The following is a 15,406-nucleotide window of genomic DNA, read 5'->3' as shown; positions in this document are numbered from 1 at the left end:
GAACCACTTGTCTTTCTCCTTCAGAACGAGGTACTGGCTTCTGGAAATGCAGCACTGGCATCTGGAAGTATGTTGGCTGGAAAGTTGAGTTGCTGTAGGTTTCAAAGCGGTGGCAGGTGTGGTGACCACAGTGGAGATGTCAGCGGGATGGCGCAGGGTAGGGGGAAATGGTGAGCCCCAAGGGAGGAAGCTAAGAGCCAAGAGAGAGGGGGCAGCTCCTGATTGAGATGGGGTGCAGCTCCTATGGTCCTGTCTATAGGAGCCAACTCCTAGAGGTCAAAATCCCTTCGTTCCCCCTAAAATATTTGAGTGGGCCTCCCCCCCGTTGAGGGGCATTGCCATCCAAATGGTGTATGCATGCTGTGTCTTGTGATCAATTATGCTGGGTGGGACTTATCTCTCCCTCCAATATTTTATAAAAGTGGGCACCCTTGGTCCTGCCATTCTCACTGGCATGCTGGAGAGGGCCTTCTTGGTGGCTGCTCCCAGACTCAAGAACTCCCTCCCTGGAGGAGCTAGACTGACTCTCTCCTTGTCCTTCTTCCAGCAGCTGAAGACCTTCTTGTTCCAACAGGCTTTGGGAAACTGACTGCTTTTAATGAAAGGGCTGGTGTTGTGATGTTTTTATGGAAATTATTTGCATGTTTTAAACAGATTTTATAGACATGTATCATTTTAATTCTATCAATGTTTAATTGTTTTTAATTATTGTTTTTCTATGCTTTTAGTGATTCTTGTTTTATCTGCAAGCCACCTTTAATTCCATTAGGGAAAAAGGCATGTTGTCAACAACAACAACAAATGTTCCTTCCCTTTTATATTGACTGCCTTAATATTTGGCTTCAAAGGTTGTGCTGTTCCTCATTCCCACCCACCCATCACCACATTGTGCATATCATTTGCACTTAGAAGTTTCTCTATGTGTGTAGGCTCTCTGCATGATTTATAACCTCTGTTATTTTTCCTAGGGTTGAGCTAAATGTATGACCTTGCAGCTTTCACTACACATGTCCTCTACATAGAAGTAAGGCAACAGTGGTGAACAACAAGCTTAGGACTTCCATTCGGCCTGCAAATCCACATGCCCAAGCCACATCTATCTACCCTACCTCTGAAGTCATAAGTAACCATCTCTGCTTGCAAATTTATTCCAATTCATGTATGCAAAGGAAAAACTGTCACAAGATGTCAGATGGTAGACAAGTAGGTGGCCCCACAATCTTTGTCAAACTTGGCTGGTGGTGTTGGAAAGGTAAGGATCTAGTACACTGGGTAGATTCAGTTCCTCACCCTGTGACTCATGGAGAGAGCTAATGGCAACAGGATATAGGAGAAGTTATGCTATTCATTCCAGAGCGTGAGAATGAGTTGACACAGGGCTGTCATGTTTGGTGAAAGTCTCAATTATTTTTAGTAATAAGTAGTTCTGTCCCTAGTCATTGTTCTTTAATTTCCAGTAATAGGATTACTGATCTAAATAAAAATGTTGTGATCAGAATGAACTATCAAATAGCTTCTTCAAGGAGGAATATTGTTGCCCTTCTTGGATGGGCAACCATATGCCTGCAGTTTATAAGTTCCAGATTCTAAACCCACTGATAATTGTCTCATTTTTGCTTATGTAACTGACCGTATAAAAATTCCAGCACCTGATGAAAAAGGTACAAAGATATAACCAATATATTAGTACATATATTGTGTTGAAAAAGGTAGTGACATAACTGAAACAAGTAGTCTTTCTCTGCTGTTTATAGTTGAAGACCATGAGACTGATGATTGCAGTCTGTGATAGAGTAATTTCATATTTCATAAATCTTCTTTCAAATTTATTTATTTTTCTATTATTAATATACCAAGAAAAATCACATATCCATATTATATATATATTTTAAAAAATAACAATATACAAAATATTTTATTTTAATGATTACTATCAACAGTAGATTTCATACTACTTCTCCAGTTATTGATATGTACAGAATTGCTGACCAATCTATAGTTTATAGTTTATCTTGTGCTTTTGAGGCTGTGGGATGTTTTGCATATTCTGCAAAACAAAACAAAATCCAACAATCTGGAAAAAACAACAACCCAAACCTGTTGCATATCTGAAGAGACAAGGCACATTAGTAACTTGTAGCATGTGCTCTCCAGGGTCAAAATCAATACAAAAAAAGCTAGTCCAAATGTCTGTGATTCTTTCTGTAGCTGAAAGAGCATGAAGGATGTCTCATTTTTTCTGCTTCTAGAATGAACCTGTCTTCTTCTGATCCAGATCTAGTAATACCCGCAACAGATACCTGCCCTTTGGTTTCTGTTTCCAGGATAATGCTCCCACCATCAATCACTTTAGCCTGGTTCAATAATATATGATTATCATCTGATGGAAGCAACATCTAACAATGATGACTTGCAACACAGGCAGAATACCTCACTTCAAAAGTTAGGAGCATTTACATTAACTGCGAGTCATTAGGTGCAAAAAAAATAAATCAAAATTAAAGGAGCAGGTGACATGCAGAAAACATGGGAAGTAGTTTCTTTCACAGGGATATTAAACATTTAGGGATGCTTACTGATCGGACTTCCAAGAATCTATCATCACTCCCAGGATTGAAGAATGGATACATTTTCTCAGAGAATTCATAAGGGATTGACCGAATAGGGCACATCTTCTGGACATTATAAAATGACAGCACTTTCTCATTCATGTCCAGAAAAACACCTACAACTTCACATTCTTCATTCTGGCCATCAGTTAGGCTATTTCCTCCAGTGCAATGAAACTTACCCTGGAACCATCGTATACCAATATATCCCTCCTCCAGTGGCTTTTCCAGCTTCTCCTCTTCTAGCCTTTCTCTTGCAGTTATAGTAATTACTCCCAGCTCCCACTCACATTTGTGTCCAACCTCCACCTCCCAGTACATCTCCCCCTCACTATACCCCTCATTTGCCACTGCAATCAGAGGTCCTTTGGGATCTTTCGGTTGATCGAAGGGGAAATGGTTATATTTGACTTTATTCTTCTCTTTGATGATGAGTTTGCCATGTGTGCATTTTGGATCCAGAGTGACATCGACTAGATAGCAAGAAGAAACAATAATGAAATTTACAAAAAGAAGATTGTTACTATCCATATTAAACACAGGATCTTTTTTGTGTACGGTTATTGCTTGTGACCCCTTGCAGTGGTATGGCGAACTATCTCTGATCCACCTCATAAACCACTGTCCAATTACATTCCACCACATTGCTGAGTATTACCACCATATGGAGTCTGATTTAATGCACTCTCCATCTTGTATTTATGCAGTGCTTTTTCTGGGGGTACGCAGGGGTACGCATACCCCTAAACATTTTGTGAATCTAAGTTGAGGGGCAGTATTACAATATGAGTAGGAAAATGAGAGTACCCCTAAACATATTTTTAATAGAAAAAAGCACTGTGTTTATGACTTCTAGACTGGGATGAAGATTGTGAGGGGGAAAATATTTCTAACATAAAAAATGCTTTTACTTTGAACTGTTCTGCGCTGAACATTTTTTTAATATGTATATTTCAACCAAGGATTATGGTTGTTGACTTCAGTGTAATATAGACAGAAACATACTTTTAAAATGATAATGTTGAACCCAGCTCCAGCTTTTGAAATCAATGCTCTAATCTAGCTATTAACTATAAGGGGAAAGGACATCTGGAGTGTCCCTAAATACAAGGACTTTCTAACTTGGCACATTGATTGCCCCCTCAACTGATGTAAATGGAATTCTTATGTAGTTCTAGTGTACACTTGAAAATGTTGGCAACATTAAAATAATTTCAACAGTGTAAATAAGTTTTGATGGATGTAATAATGGAATACTGAATGGTTTAGTTTATGTAAAATATGCAGGGATTTATCATACGTGAAATGAACCATGGAAAGGGAAGTAGGGAAGTCATTGATATTTTAAGGATGTTTAAATGAGTATTCTAAATTGTAAAACAGAAAATTTTTTTTAAAATTATATATATAAAGAAAGTGCTTTTTCTGAGGGGACACAGGGGTACACATACCTCTAAACACTTTGTGAATCTTTGTACTTTTGTACTTTTCACTGTATTTATTTTTCCCAATTTGAACTATAAAGTTGTGATTTTCTTGTGTCAAAATGAGAGTACCCCTAAACATTTTTAAAGAAAAACAGCACTGTATAAAGGGATTCTTATGTAGTTCTAGACTGGAGTGAAGACCAAAATAGTTATGACTTTCACTATACATCCATAGTTAATATGCATATTTCTAAAGTGCGGATTGCAATTGTTGTGGGGAGTTTATAGTTATCAAAATCACAGCAGATGAATAAGGGAAGTTTAACCCTTTTTGATTTTGCTGTGCTCCAGATGAAGATTGCTCCTCCATTGATGCTGCTTGCATTGGGACGAAGGGTCTCGTTGGTGCCAAGATTCGCAGCAACAAATATGCAGATAGCAGCTTGGGGGGTATGATTTTTGTTAGGAATTTTTGTCAAGGGAAGAGAGTTAAACTCCCCACCCGCCTGCAATAATTTATTAGTCTTCTGATATACTGATAATTATCACTTCCCAACACCACTATTTGTATTTTTAAAAATGGGCACACTAAATGCAAGGAAGCCTTTAATACTATACTATCTCATTTGGCCTTGAGAATATAGACTGACAACAGCTAAAGGTGTTCCATATTCACAAATGATCATACCTGCACAGGACAATGCCCTCCTGAACTCTGCAATGTAAAACAATAGGTAATCGTAAGATTTGCAATGGTACAACAGTTTACATTTAAAGAATGTAAGAATCAAAACATGTTTTGATCCAACTCACCTAGTTCATGCTCGGCTTTTGCTGCAAATGAAGATATTATTCAATCAGCAACTGTTTCAGAAATGTCTTCTGACAAAACATAGATAATGTGAGTGTTTCAAGCAATCAGATGGAATGGCTTTAAAACTAAGCATGGAGAAATAAAGAAGTGCAAGGTTTTTGCTCAATTCTTCTTCAGTTGAAGCTGAATGTAGCCTGAGTTTAGGTCTTAAGTGTAGTTTATAAGTTAAAGTATAGCTGTAGACCTCAGATCAATGCATAACTTCAATAAATAAAAAGACCTAAAGTGCAAATTAAAGGGGGGCACACTTTGAGGGTGGCTTTTGCATCCTGACTCTGGAATGCCTTATAACCTCTTAGTCAAACAGCAAGCTATATCCTTCCTGGATAGATTCACTTGGCAGAGAAAATAATGTTTCTTCCAGGGCCTATCTGAGGGCAAAAAGTACCTTAACAAGATACCCACTTTTCTTGTCAGTGACACTACTAGTTGTTTGCCCTGGCAGGTGCATTCTATGGCTTGTGAGTGCAGTGGGGGGGGGGGGATAGGAAACAAAGACAATTTAAACCTCATGTGTGGAAACAGCCTCTGAGTGAACACAAAACATATGTGAGTGTTGCACCGTCCATCCACTCAGTCACATGTTACTGAATATTACTGAAAATCATCCTTACCGAATTCTTCTTGCACTTTCCTGAATTCTGCAAATGAACAAAATGAAAAGGATCAATATTCGCATCCAGAGGTACCACTGTATTTCCTTGGCTAGAAGGTGCAGCAATGAATTTCCTCTTCATATTTAGTGTCTACTAGACCATTCAATACAATCTCTATTTTATGATTAAATGTCAGTGGGCTTCATCTGCCTAGCTGCCAGGTTCAAGTTATGGCAGCTGCAGCTGGAGAGAGAATCAGGCTGTAAAAGGAAGAGCGGCTGCAGCAACCCTGTCAGATGGGTGGAGTACAGATAAATTATTATTACTACAGGTATTATTATTAAGAATTTGACTAGTTGACATCCCTGCTAGTGCTGTGAAATTACCTTTTCCTGTTTCTTCTTTTACTTTCTCTGAATAATAAAAGAGTGATAGAGTTAGTCACATGGTGAGCAAAGTATTATTAAATTGTTAAAAATGTATAACAAGTGAAATGTACAAGTTGATGTTTCTGTTTTATCTGTAAGCTGCCACGAGTCCCTGTCAGGGAAAGAGGCAGGATATAAACAAATATAATGATGATGGTGATGATAATGTATTGACAGTGAAATTTTAAGTGTGGCACGTGGATCTCCATAGCAGTTGTGCAAACTTCATTTCTAACTGTATCTGGGAACATAAACACAGAATGATATCTGTGTGAAATCTACAATGAATGACCCCATTATGACAGGCAGAAACTGAATGGGACTCTTACCTAGTTCCCTTTGAAGCTTTGCTTTTTCTTAAAGAGAGAGAGAGAAGAGAAATATTAATGTCATCTGTGGATAATGAGGGGGAACGCACATGAATGCACTGTGATTTGGAAGAGAGCTGTACTCTGAATTTCATTATGTTTTTAGTGGGCTTTTCAAAGCTATAAACTAAAAGCATATCCTTAATCAGATTTTAAAGCCATATTTCAGATGTAACATTCACATTCAAATTAGCAAGACCTTTAAAGCCACTAGCATTTATTCGATCATGCCATATATCGAAGGAGAAGGGGATTCTGTTGGGCAGCAGTGGTAACATCCAACTACAAAAGTTGGCCTTCGGGAAGTGGGGAATTAAAGATCTGACCCACTGCCAGTATCTCATCTTCCAGTTCTGGTTTGGGTTTTATATTCCAGAAAACCAGCAACTGATACTAGATAGATATCCAAGACACATACACAGGAAGCATGTGTGCTTCATTATGAACGGGAGGTAAACATTTTTCTTTCAGTTAATAGATATTATCTACTGGCCTGTACTCTTATATTCTTCCCCTGCACAATATGCTAAAGCTCACAGTTGGAAACTAGCCAAGAGGACTATGCCATAAACAGTGCTGGCCTCAGATGCAGAGGGCAAGTCTGTAGCTCCAGCCCTGCACTCTTGTCCCAGACCATTTGCTCAGAGGGGACAGGCAAATGAGGAAGAGCAGGAGCAATGCCATGGGATTCCAGTGCCAGGGGGATGCCCAATGGTGCCAGTCATGGAAGTAAACATATTTAGGGTAATTCATGTGCAATTTTAATAAGGACAAGTAGAAAATCCATGCTTACCTTCCTCTATTGCTAACTTTTCATTTTCTGCACATAGGGAGGGATATATTAGTATTATTAACATTTGTTCAGTGCACTTTACAAAACGTTTGACTTACAAAATCTTAAAATGATGATCAACTTATGAAACATTTAAAATCCATATCACAGAATATCTAATTATTGGGTCGGTGTGCAACAAAAACACTAATATCCATGCCCTGTTATGTAATGTATGGAAACCCAGCCAGCTTTTTTTGGGGGGGGGGGTTAATAAATAATAAAATTATTATTACTTCGAACCTTATAACTAACAATGTATAAACTTTCAGCCCTGGTAAGAACCTCAGCATAGTTAGGACTTGAATGGCTTCACTCTGCCCCACCTAGCAGACTTTGCTCAGCCCCTTATTCTCCCAGTTAACGCAATCCCATAAATCATTCCATAAAGTGATACAGTGATTACCTGAAAAAGCAATCTTCCAATGATCATCTGAAATAAAATAAAGAACAAGATTTTTAATATACTTTCTATTTTTATATGCATGTTCTTTGTTTATAGGAGGAAACGACTCTCAGCATTATGTGACAATAAATGTTCGGTTCTGAGCAAGTACATACTTGACAGGAGACCATAGACAACCCTGGCTCTATGATGTGATGGTCTAAACCACTGAGCCTCTTGGGCTTGCTGATCAGAAGGTTAGCGGTTTGAATCCCCACGACGGAGTGAGCTTCCATTGCTCTGCCCCAGCTCCTGCCAACTTAGCAGTTCGAAAGCATGCCAGTGCAAGTAGATAAATAGGTACCACTGTGGTGGGAAGGTAAACAGCATTTCCGTGTGCACTGGTTTCCGCCACAGTGTTCCATTGCACTAGAAGCGGTTTAGTCATGCTGGCCACATGACCCAGAAATCTGTCTGTGGACCAACACCGGCTCCCTCAGCCTGAAAAGCGAGATTAGGGCCTCTACCCCATAGTCACCTTTAACTGGACTTAACCGTCGTGGGATCCTTTACTTTTTTTTAACCTTACATGCCATTCTTGAGGTTTTAGGTGCACACTTCTATAAAAGAGTCAGTATGGGAATGGCCAGGGCCAAGAGGATTTGATGCCTGAGGCAAAATGTACCATACCACGTCTCAGTGTTGTGGCCGCCCCACTGCCACCACCTGCAAGTACACCAGCATTATGGTGGCCTGCCTGAGTTTAGGTCTGAAGTGCTGTGATGAAGTGGGTTATGGGGAGAGGGGGCTGGAGGGCTGCCCTCTCCAAAGTCTCCAGGCTGCTGCTGCACAGCTGCAAAGCCCAAACACTTCCTTCCTGTTTGCCTTTTCCTCCAGCACCACCACCAGGCTGCTAGCAATGTGGCGGCAGCAGTGGGCAATGCTTTCATTGGAGGCCAGCTCCACCACTGCTGTGGCTCCTGCTGCTTGAGGTGGCCATCTTACATTAAAGCGGCCCTGGATATGGCGGCCCTGGATATGGCGGTGTCAGATTAGGCCTCCAGAGACAAGAGTTCAAATCCTGACTCAGCCATGAAGCTCACTGGGTGGCCTTGGACCAGTCACTGTTCTCTTTAATTTATGTATGCGACAGCACATCCACAATCATTGGCACATGCCCTTCTGGCCTGCACTATTTATAAAGACTTGAGGAATGAGGTTATCACCCCACTTTTATTGTCCATTCCGGGTTGCCCAGCCACTGCCACAGTGTCCTTTCTCTTGGCACCTGATCAAGATGAGCAGGTGACAGCAAAGGCTGCAAGGTTCTTAGCTGGGGCAGTTAGAATAAGATCCACTATTGGACTATTGATTCAAAACCCTAAAATGTATTTTATATAATTGACTTTTTATTTTTATTCTTTGTATATCATTTTTTTTTTATTTTATTGTTATGGCCTATGGTTGACACAAATAAAGATTCATTCATGTATGCCACTATAAGCTTCTTGGAATAGAGATGGGATACAATTGTAATAATAACTACTACAACAATAATAGTAAAATTTTCGTTGTACACCTGACATGTGAACCAGCCCCTATAGAAAGTATAGAAGTGGGCGTAAACCTAGTTTTAGATTAACTTCATATTCTGAATTTTCTTGTTCTGCTTGTGGTTATTTATATACCCTAATGCACATCCTATCCATCTCTCTCTCTCTCTCCAAATCCAGAAACATGATGATAAAGATATCCCGCACCCATTTAATGTCTCTCTCTCTCTCTGTGTGTGTGTGTGTCTTCGTGTTCATGTTCTGGAACAATGGGAAAACTTACGGTTTAGTTTCAAATAGGTGAAAATTATGACATTGATGATAAGTACTGCAATGACGAAGAAGCCAACCATACAGAGGGAGGTGGAAGGGAAAAAGATATCTGTGAATAGAACAAAGTCAACAGTTAGAAGATCTTCTCTGCTTTTTCTTTCTTTCTTTTTAATTCATCCATAGGAAACAATAAGCACAGATTAAACCAAGTTTCAAAATAATAATGATCAATAAATATAAATATCTACAGATAGCAGAAAAGACACCTGGCAAATTCTGCATCCATTGATGGAATTCTTTAGTTCAGATCAATGTGGAACCATAATGCGACTTGAGCAACAATTCACATTTCATGTTATATTTCAAATCTTTTTAGGATTAATTTTTCCTAGTCCCATGGACCATGTAGGAAAGCAACATTAAAGTAAATCCTACTCAGAAGATTGGATTTACTGTTTCTTTGCTCCTAATCCTCAATATGCATAGGCAACTTATTTCACTTACTAATGTTCCCCCAAAAGTTCATACTATTGTTAGGGAGCATTGTGAATATTCATTGTTGACATTGTGTTCATTCTACACATTCCTCACCAGTTTCTATACTGCACCGTTTCTCATTCACCTGCAATTACAAGGGAAGTTGATCCTATTGGTGTATTTGAAGATTTATTGGTGATTCTGCAGGAGACAGCACTCCCAGAACCCCATTGTAGAAGAACAGAATTTTCAATGCTGCTTTTGCCCAGAGTGGTTGGAGTAGCAGAAAGTTCCTGTCCTTTGCCATCCATCCATGACAGCTGGAGAAGCTCAGGGGATCTCACATTCTCAGATTTGCAGACAAGTCTGATCCCACTACCCTCATATTGGTCAAGAACAATCAAAGGGCTTGTACTGTTACCTAAAGAGATAGGAAGATAGTTCAGTGTGAAGCATAAACACCAAGAAATATTTGGGCAAAATTTGTATTTATTTCTGTAATCTGAGTTACATAAAGCAATGATATTCAACTTGTGGTCTTGAAACTTGCATGCCAACCCAATCCTACCACCACTTTGTTTTTATAAAATAAATTGGAGAAGCAAACATATTGTAGAAAATCACAAGTGAATCCTATGTTTTAGGGTGGAATTAATAGTGCTCACTGGGTTTGAAAAGATCAAAAAGTTCTAATATTCCGTACATGATGTTATTCACTATGTGAGCTGCATAGCAGGAAAAAACATTGGGCTCTGAGGTAACGCTTGTCAATTTCAAACCAACTCTATTTCAAAGAATGTAGAAAACATTCTCTAGTCATTCCCACTTATAAGAAGAATTGATTTGAGTGTGCTCAGAAATGATCACGTTTTCTGGTAACTGTGGCTTTAAAGGGTAGGCTTTCTTGGGGGCAGAATTATAAGCTCAGTCTGAAGGATATTGAAACAGCAGTTACTGGAAAGGGCAATCACTTCTATGCATGCTCAAAGCTGCATAGACAGGAAAAGGTGAACAAGACTGAACGCAAAACAGGTTTACTGATCATCAGCGGTTTGCACTAGATGATCATCAAGGTCCTTTACAGTTCTATAATTCCAACCCATTATTTGACTATTCACTGTATTAACCGTATGACCAGAAACTCAAATTAGCTGTCTTCTTGAGACACTGAAGGAGCTTTGTATCACTTTTAGGTTCATTGTTAAATTGAAGGGTCATCTTTAATGTATTCTTTACCAATAAAAATAAAAGTCCCTCCAATTAAATTTTTAGTTGGTGACTGCAAATTAAATTGATTAAAGCTGACATTTCTAGTAAAAACAGAGCAGGGAACTGGCCAAGGCAATTACTTTTTTAAAAAAACACCACTCAGAATACTTACCAGTTGCTGAATAACTCATAATCAGGAATGGCAGCAAGTGAATGGCACTGTTCCTGGAGTTGGTGAGAACAGCTATGAAAGCAAAGAAGCATTTGAACATCACTTTGGATAATTAAAAAATGTATAGGCAAAACCCACATGGAAAGGGAATGAGAGTGGAATTCAAGAGGAGTTCTATTCTGTCTCCAAGTTTTTAAGGCTGTGATCCTGTACATTTCCATTCAGAAGAAAGCCATATTGAATTGAATGAGACTTATTTCCAGGTGAGTTAAAAGTCTCTTTTTGATTATAGTCCTCCAATTTTCCTCCACCCCTTATCCCCACAATATTTGAGGTTTTCTGTGGGTAATTTTGCTGTGGTTTCTTTTGTAGAGAAATAAAAAATTCTTACCACCTAAAAGTGGAAAAATATTCATGATTCGGTTTGCAGTGCATGAAAGGTGATATGCTGTTGTTCTTGTTGTAGATTTTTCCAGTTAATGATTAATCATACACTGAAAGGGAAGCAGAGAAAAGGAAGGGGAATTGCATGAGTTGTGCGCTGATTGATATGTAGGTGAATAACTCCCTCACTCAGCATTCAGCAATGAGACTGGGACGATCAGACCGCTTAAACAAAAAGCTAGGCTCCAGTGCTGTTGTGACTCCAGAATGATTTTTAAGACAGGGTTAGCTAAGCTGTAGGTGTCCAGTTTTTGCTGACTACAATTACAATCAGTGCTGACCATGGCCATGCCTGCAAGGTCTGGTTGCAGTTGGTATCTGATAATGTCTGGATGGCCAAAAGTTCCTCGTTTCTGATTTCAGATCTGAAACAGGAGAGGAGATTCTAAGTAGACCTGACTTGGGACTCAGCTACATTAGTCAAAATACAGCATTCTAAATGTGTTATAACATTGTGACACCGGATGCTGCTGTAGAGTTCGATCCTTCAGCAATGTGATTTTGCAGTTTGAGCTTTACAACCCGTTTTCCTGAAATGTTTTTTGATGTGTCTAGATCCAGCCTTGATCTTCTTAAAGTCTAAGAATTCATACAAACTCTTCATAAGGAGTTCTTACATTTAGGTGTAGGTGGTCCTTGGATGGCGAGTAAGGACAGGCTGTGCCCAAACCACCTTCAAAAGGAAGGTGGCTACCAAAGAAAGCCCACCCCTCCCAGCCAATCTTTCAGATTCAAGATATTAAGCAGCTTGCCCAGGGAAGGGGAATCTGTGGCCTTCCAGATATTGATGGCTTCCATCAGCTTGAGCCAGCATGGTGAATGGTTGGGGAAGATGGGAGTTGTAGTACAACAACCTCTTCCCCATCCCTGTTGGGCCAAATCTTCCCCATCCCTGTTCAAGCCCATTTGCAGTTTAAGGAAAACCCAGGAGGCAAAATTCTCTCCAATTGATCACAAAAAAGGAAATTTCCTCCCACCCGCCAGTTTTGTGGAATAGAGTGCAAAGGCAGGGGAAACATGACATATACTAGACCTCACTTAAAACACATTAAAACTATTTGTATTTGCATTCTGGCTGTTTTGTTACCTTAGGCTCCCACACCATGATATTTCTGTCTCGAGGTTTGATGCAGCAGTGGGATAAGTCCAAGGAAATGGTTAAGTCCAATTAGCTGTTCTGCCAGGGAAGCCCTCAAGAATGCTTTTTAGTTAATAAAGGCCTTCTAGATGCCCAAATAGGTATCCACATGAAAATGAGGTTGAATTGCCCATTAAGAGTGCTTGGCGTTCATTGTTTCATTGCTTATACATCTGGCACCTGAGGCAGATAATCTGCCTCCCCGGCAGTAAAAATACAATAAAAGCGAATTAACAATTTGTTCCCACCATATCTCACTCTATGTGCGTCCTCTCTCTCTCTCTCTCTCTCTCTCTCTCTCTCTCTCACACACACACACACACACACACACTCACACACAAACCACTAATAAGTCATTTGCACAGCAGTTTCCTCGGTTTGAGGTCAAAGTGCTAAAACAGAAATTTAGATAGCATCAATGAAAAAGGACACGTGGTCTTATTCTGTCCCTTCATGCCCACAAACTCTTGCCTTAGATAGAAAACTATTGCTCACATATCAAGAGAGGAATTTATTCAGCCTGTCTCCACAAGAGCCGATTTCCTGGAATTGTGTGCCTTATAAGAAAAGAGGCTTTCACTTTTAATCCACCAGGACAGAAACAAACCTGATTTCCCACAACCCCTCCTTTTCCAAGAAAGGGTGGCTTTGACACTGCTGGCACTTTCAATTTGTTTTGTGGTTTTCAGTTCCTGACCTTTGCTCTCTGAAATACAAACACACACCTGAAAGGAAAAGGGGAGTAACAGAGGTGCATTTTTTCTGAGCTCAGAATGGTTTTGTTATCCAAAAACAATCAACAAAGGACTACCTCTTGCAGCTTCAACAGTCAGTTCCAAGGCAGGAAATGCAACTGGCACCTTTTGGAACATTGAAGAGCAAAGAGAGAAACTTGTGCCAGAAACAACAACTAAAAGTTAAAGTGTGGATAATGTTAGCCTTGATGAATATTGTAATGCTTACAAATATCTTGGTTTACACAAAGTTTCAAGGTGCCAACGCTTTCACATGTCACTCTCAGGAACTATCAGGATTTCAGGATCTTCACACAAAAAGATGGTTTTATCACAAAATTTTGGCAGCAGAGGGAGAGAGGAGGGTTCACCCTTCCTGATTTTGAATTATATCATGCGGCTGCCGGGTTAGTTTGGATTAAGGACTGGATTACTCTAAAAAATCCAGATGTGCTGTATTTATAATGAAGCGTTTCAATCAGCGCTTTGCTGGCTCGCGTATTTGGTGTATGAGAAGGTGAAGGCTCACAAGGGGTTTTTGAACCATATAGTAAGAAAATCACTTTATAAAATATGGTTCAAATATAAAGAACTATTAGAACCCAAAATCCCCTTGTGGACCTCACCGGCAGAAGCCGTGACTGTAAAAAAGAAAAACATGAAAGGCGAATGGGCCACATATAGAATGCTGTTAGAAGAAAACAATAATAAACTCTTTTTTTTTTTTTAAGAAATAAGGATATATCTGGAAAAGTGAAAAGATTCCTACAGTAACTGAATGGCTGGTCCAAATGATAGAATATTTACAGTTGACCATGATGACAGGGAGAGTCAGAGGATATCTGACACAGAAGATACACAATGAATGGAAAATGTTTAAAGATTACTTGAAAAATTATTGTAACAATAAAAATCTCCTGGCAGACCTTGATTGATTCTTGTAAGACGAAGGTGACAAATAGTCAAATACTTTGGATAAGAAGTAGGAAGACAAAATAATAGTATGATGCTGTGTGTAAAATAACCATAATAAGTGACAGTACAATGGGTTTAATCGGAAGTCAATTTTATTTTGTCTTAATTTTTTCTTTTTTCTTCTTTTCTTCTTTCTGTTCTGTAAATTAGTTATTGATAAAATTAGTGATTGGTGGTGCATATATTGTATAGTTGTGTATAGTTGTGTTCAGTAGTATATTAGGGTGTGATGTGGGATGTTATGTACCAGTAATTTTTATGTTGTTTGTCAAATAAAAAAAAATTGGCAGCAAGATTTCAATTATACATTATCAAATCCAACATGGATTAAATAGAAAGGGGAATCTGCACTGGACAGGAGAAGGCAGAGAACCTCCATGAGAGGCTTTTTATTTTTTAAAATGACCATGACACATGACTCTGACCTTTATAAAGTCCGTAAGTAAGTCATTTTCGACTTACCAAACTTGTGGTCTCTTTCTATGCTAAGGGAAGCAGGGAACTTTGGAGGCAACTTAGAAGGGGGTATTTTAAAGGTTTAACAGTCTATATTTCCATACTTTGCTGCATATTTTGTTATTTTAAATCTCTGTTGGGGTTCTCTTGCCATCAAGGACTTGCCCCAAACGTGAATCTAGGCATCCAGGAAATTTTCGTTTTTATAACCATCTCCCTTTAGCCAAACCCAAATTAACCAACATTTTCCTATCTTTGGCTGGCAGAGAGAAACATGTCCCACCCCACCCCCTTCTGACTGATTAAGAGCCCGCCTGGACTCAGTCTACCAGGGGCGTGATGAATTATCAAGGCATTGGATGACAGAGGCAGTGGTGCCCCCCCCAGTGGTGGTACCCCAAAGGGATTGGCACCAAAGGCAATCTGTCCTTTGGGAGGAGTCACTTTGAGGGGGGT

The 15,406-nt window shown here is 39.4% G+C and overlaps 1 protein-coding gene across 4 annotated transcripts; it reads right to left on the bottom strand.

The window, feature by feature from the left end:
• Nucleotides 1-884: 884 nt before the first annotated feature.
• Nucleotides 885-13,939, bottom strand: LOC310663343 (butyrophilin subfamily 3 member A3-like). 4 transcript variants are annotated; one of them, XM_083411142.1, is made up of 13 exons: nucleotides 13,393-13,939; nucleotides 11,595-11,697; nucleotides 11,204-11,275; nucleotides 9,968-10,243; nucleotides 9,356-9,454; nucleotides 7,541-7,567; nucleotides 7,096-7,122; nucleotides 6,264-6,290; nucleotides 5,893-5,919; nucleotides 5,525-5,551; nucleotides 4,850-4,870; nucleotides 4,725-4,751; nucleotides 885-3,082 (listed from the first exon to the last, which is right to left on the bottom strand). In XM_083411142.1, the coding sequence occupies exons 2-13, from the start codon at nucleotides 11,617-11,619 to the stop codon at nucleotides 2,544-2,546; spliced, it is 1,194 nt and encodes a 397-aa protein (XP_083267268.1). In that variant the 5' UTR covers nucleotides 11,620-11,697; nucleotides 13,393-13,939; the 3' UTR covers nucleotides 885-2,543. The 4 variants fall into 4 exon arrangements, with proteins under 4 accessions (XP_083267268.1, XP_083267271.1, XP_083267269.1 ...); XM_083411145.1 differs by having other exon boundaries at nucleotides 11,598-11,697; XM_083411143.1 differs by lacking the exon at nucleotides 13,393-13,939 and adding an exon at nucleotides 13,281-13,387.
• Between the last annotated feature and the right edge of the window lie 1,467 nt (nucleotides 13,940-15,406).

Source organism: Podarcis tiliguerta (genome assembly GCF_965153285.1).
Source record: "Podarcis tiliguerta genome assembly, chromosome: 13".
NCBI classification, from domain to species: Eukaryota; Metazoa; Chordata; class Lepidosauria; order Squamata; family Lacertidae; genus Podarcis; species Podarcis tiliguerta.
The sequence above is the reverse complement of the archived record's forward strand: the minus strand, read 5'-3'. Positions and strand labels throughout refer to the sequence as shown.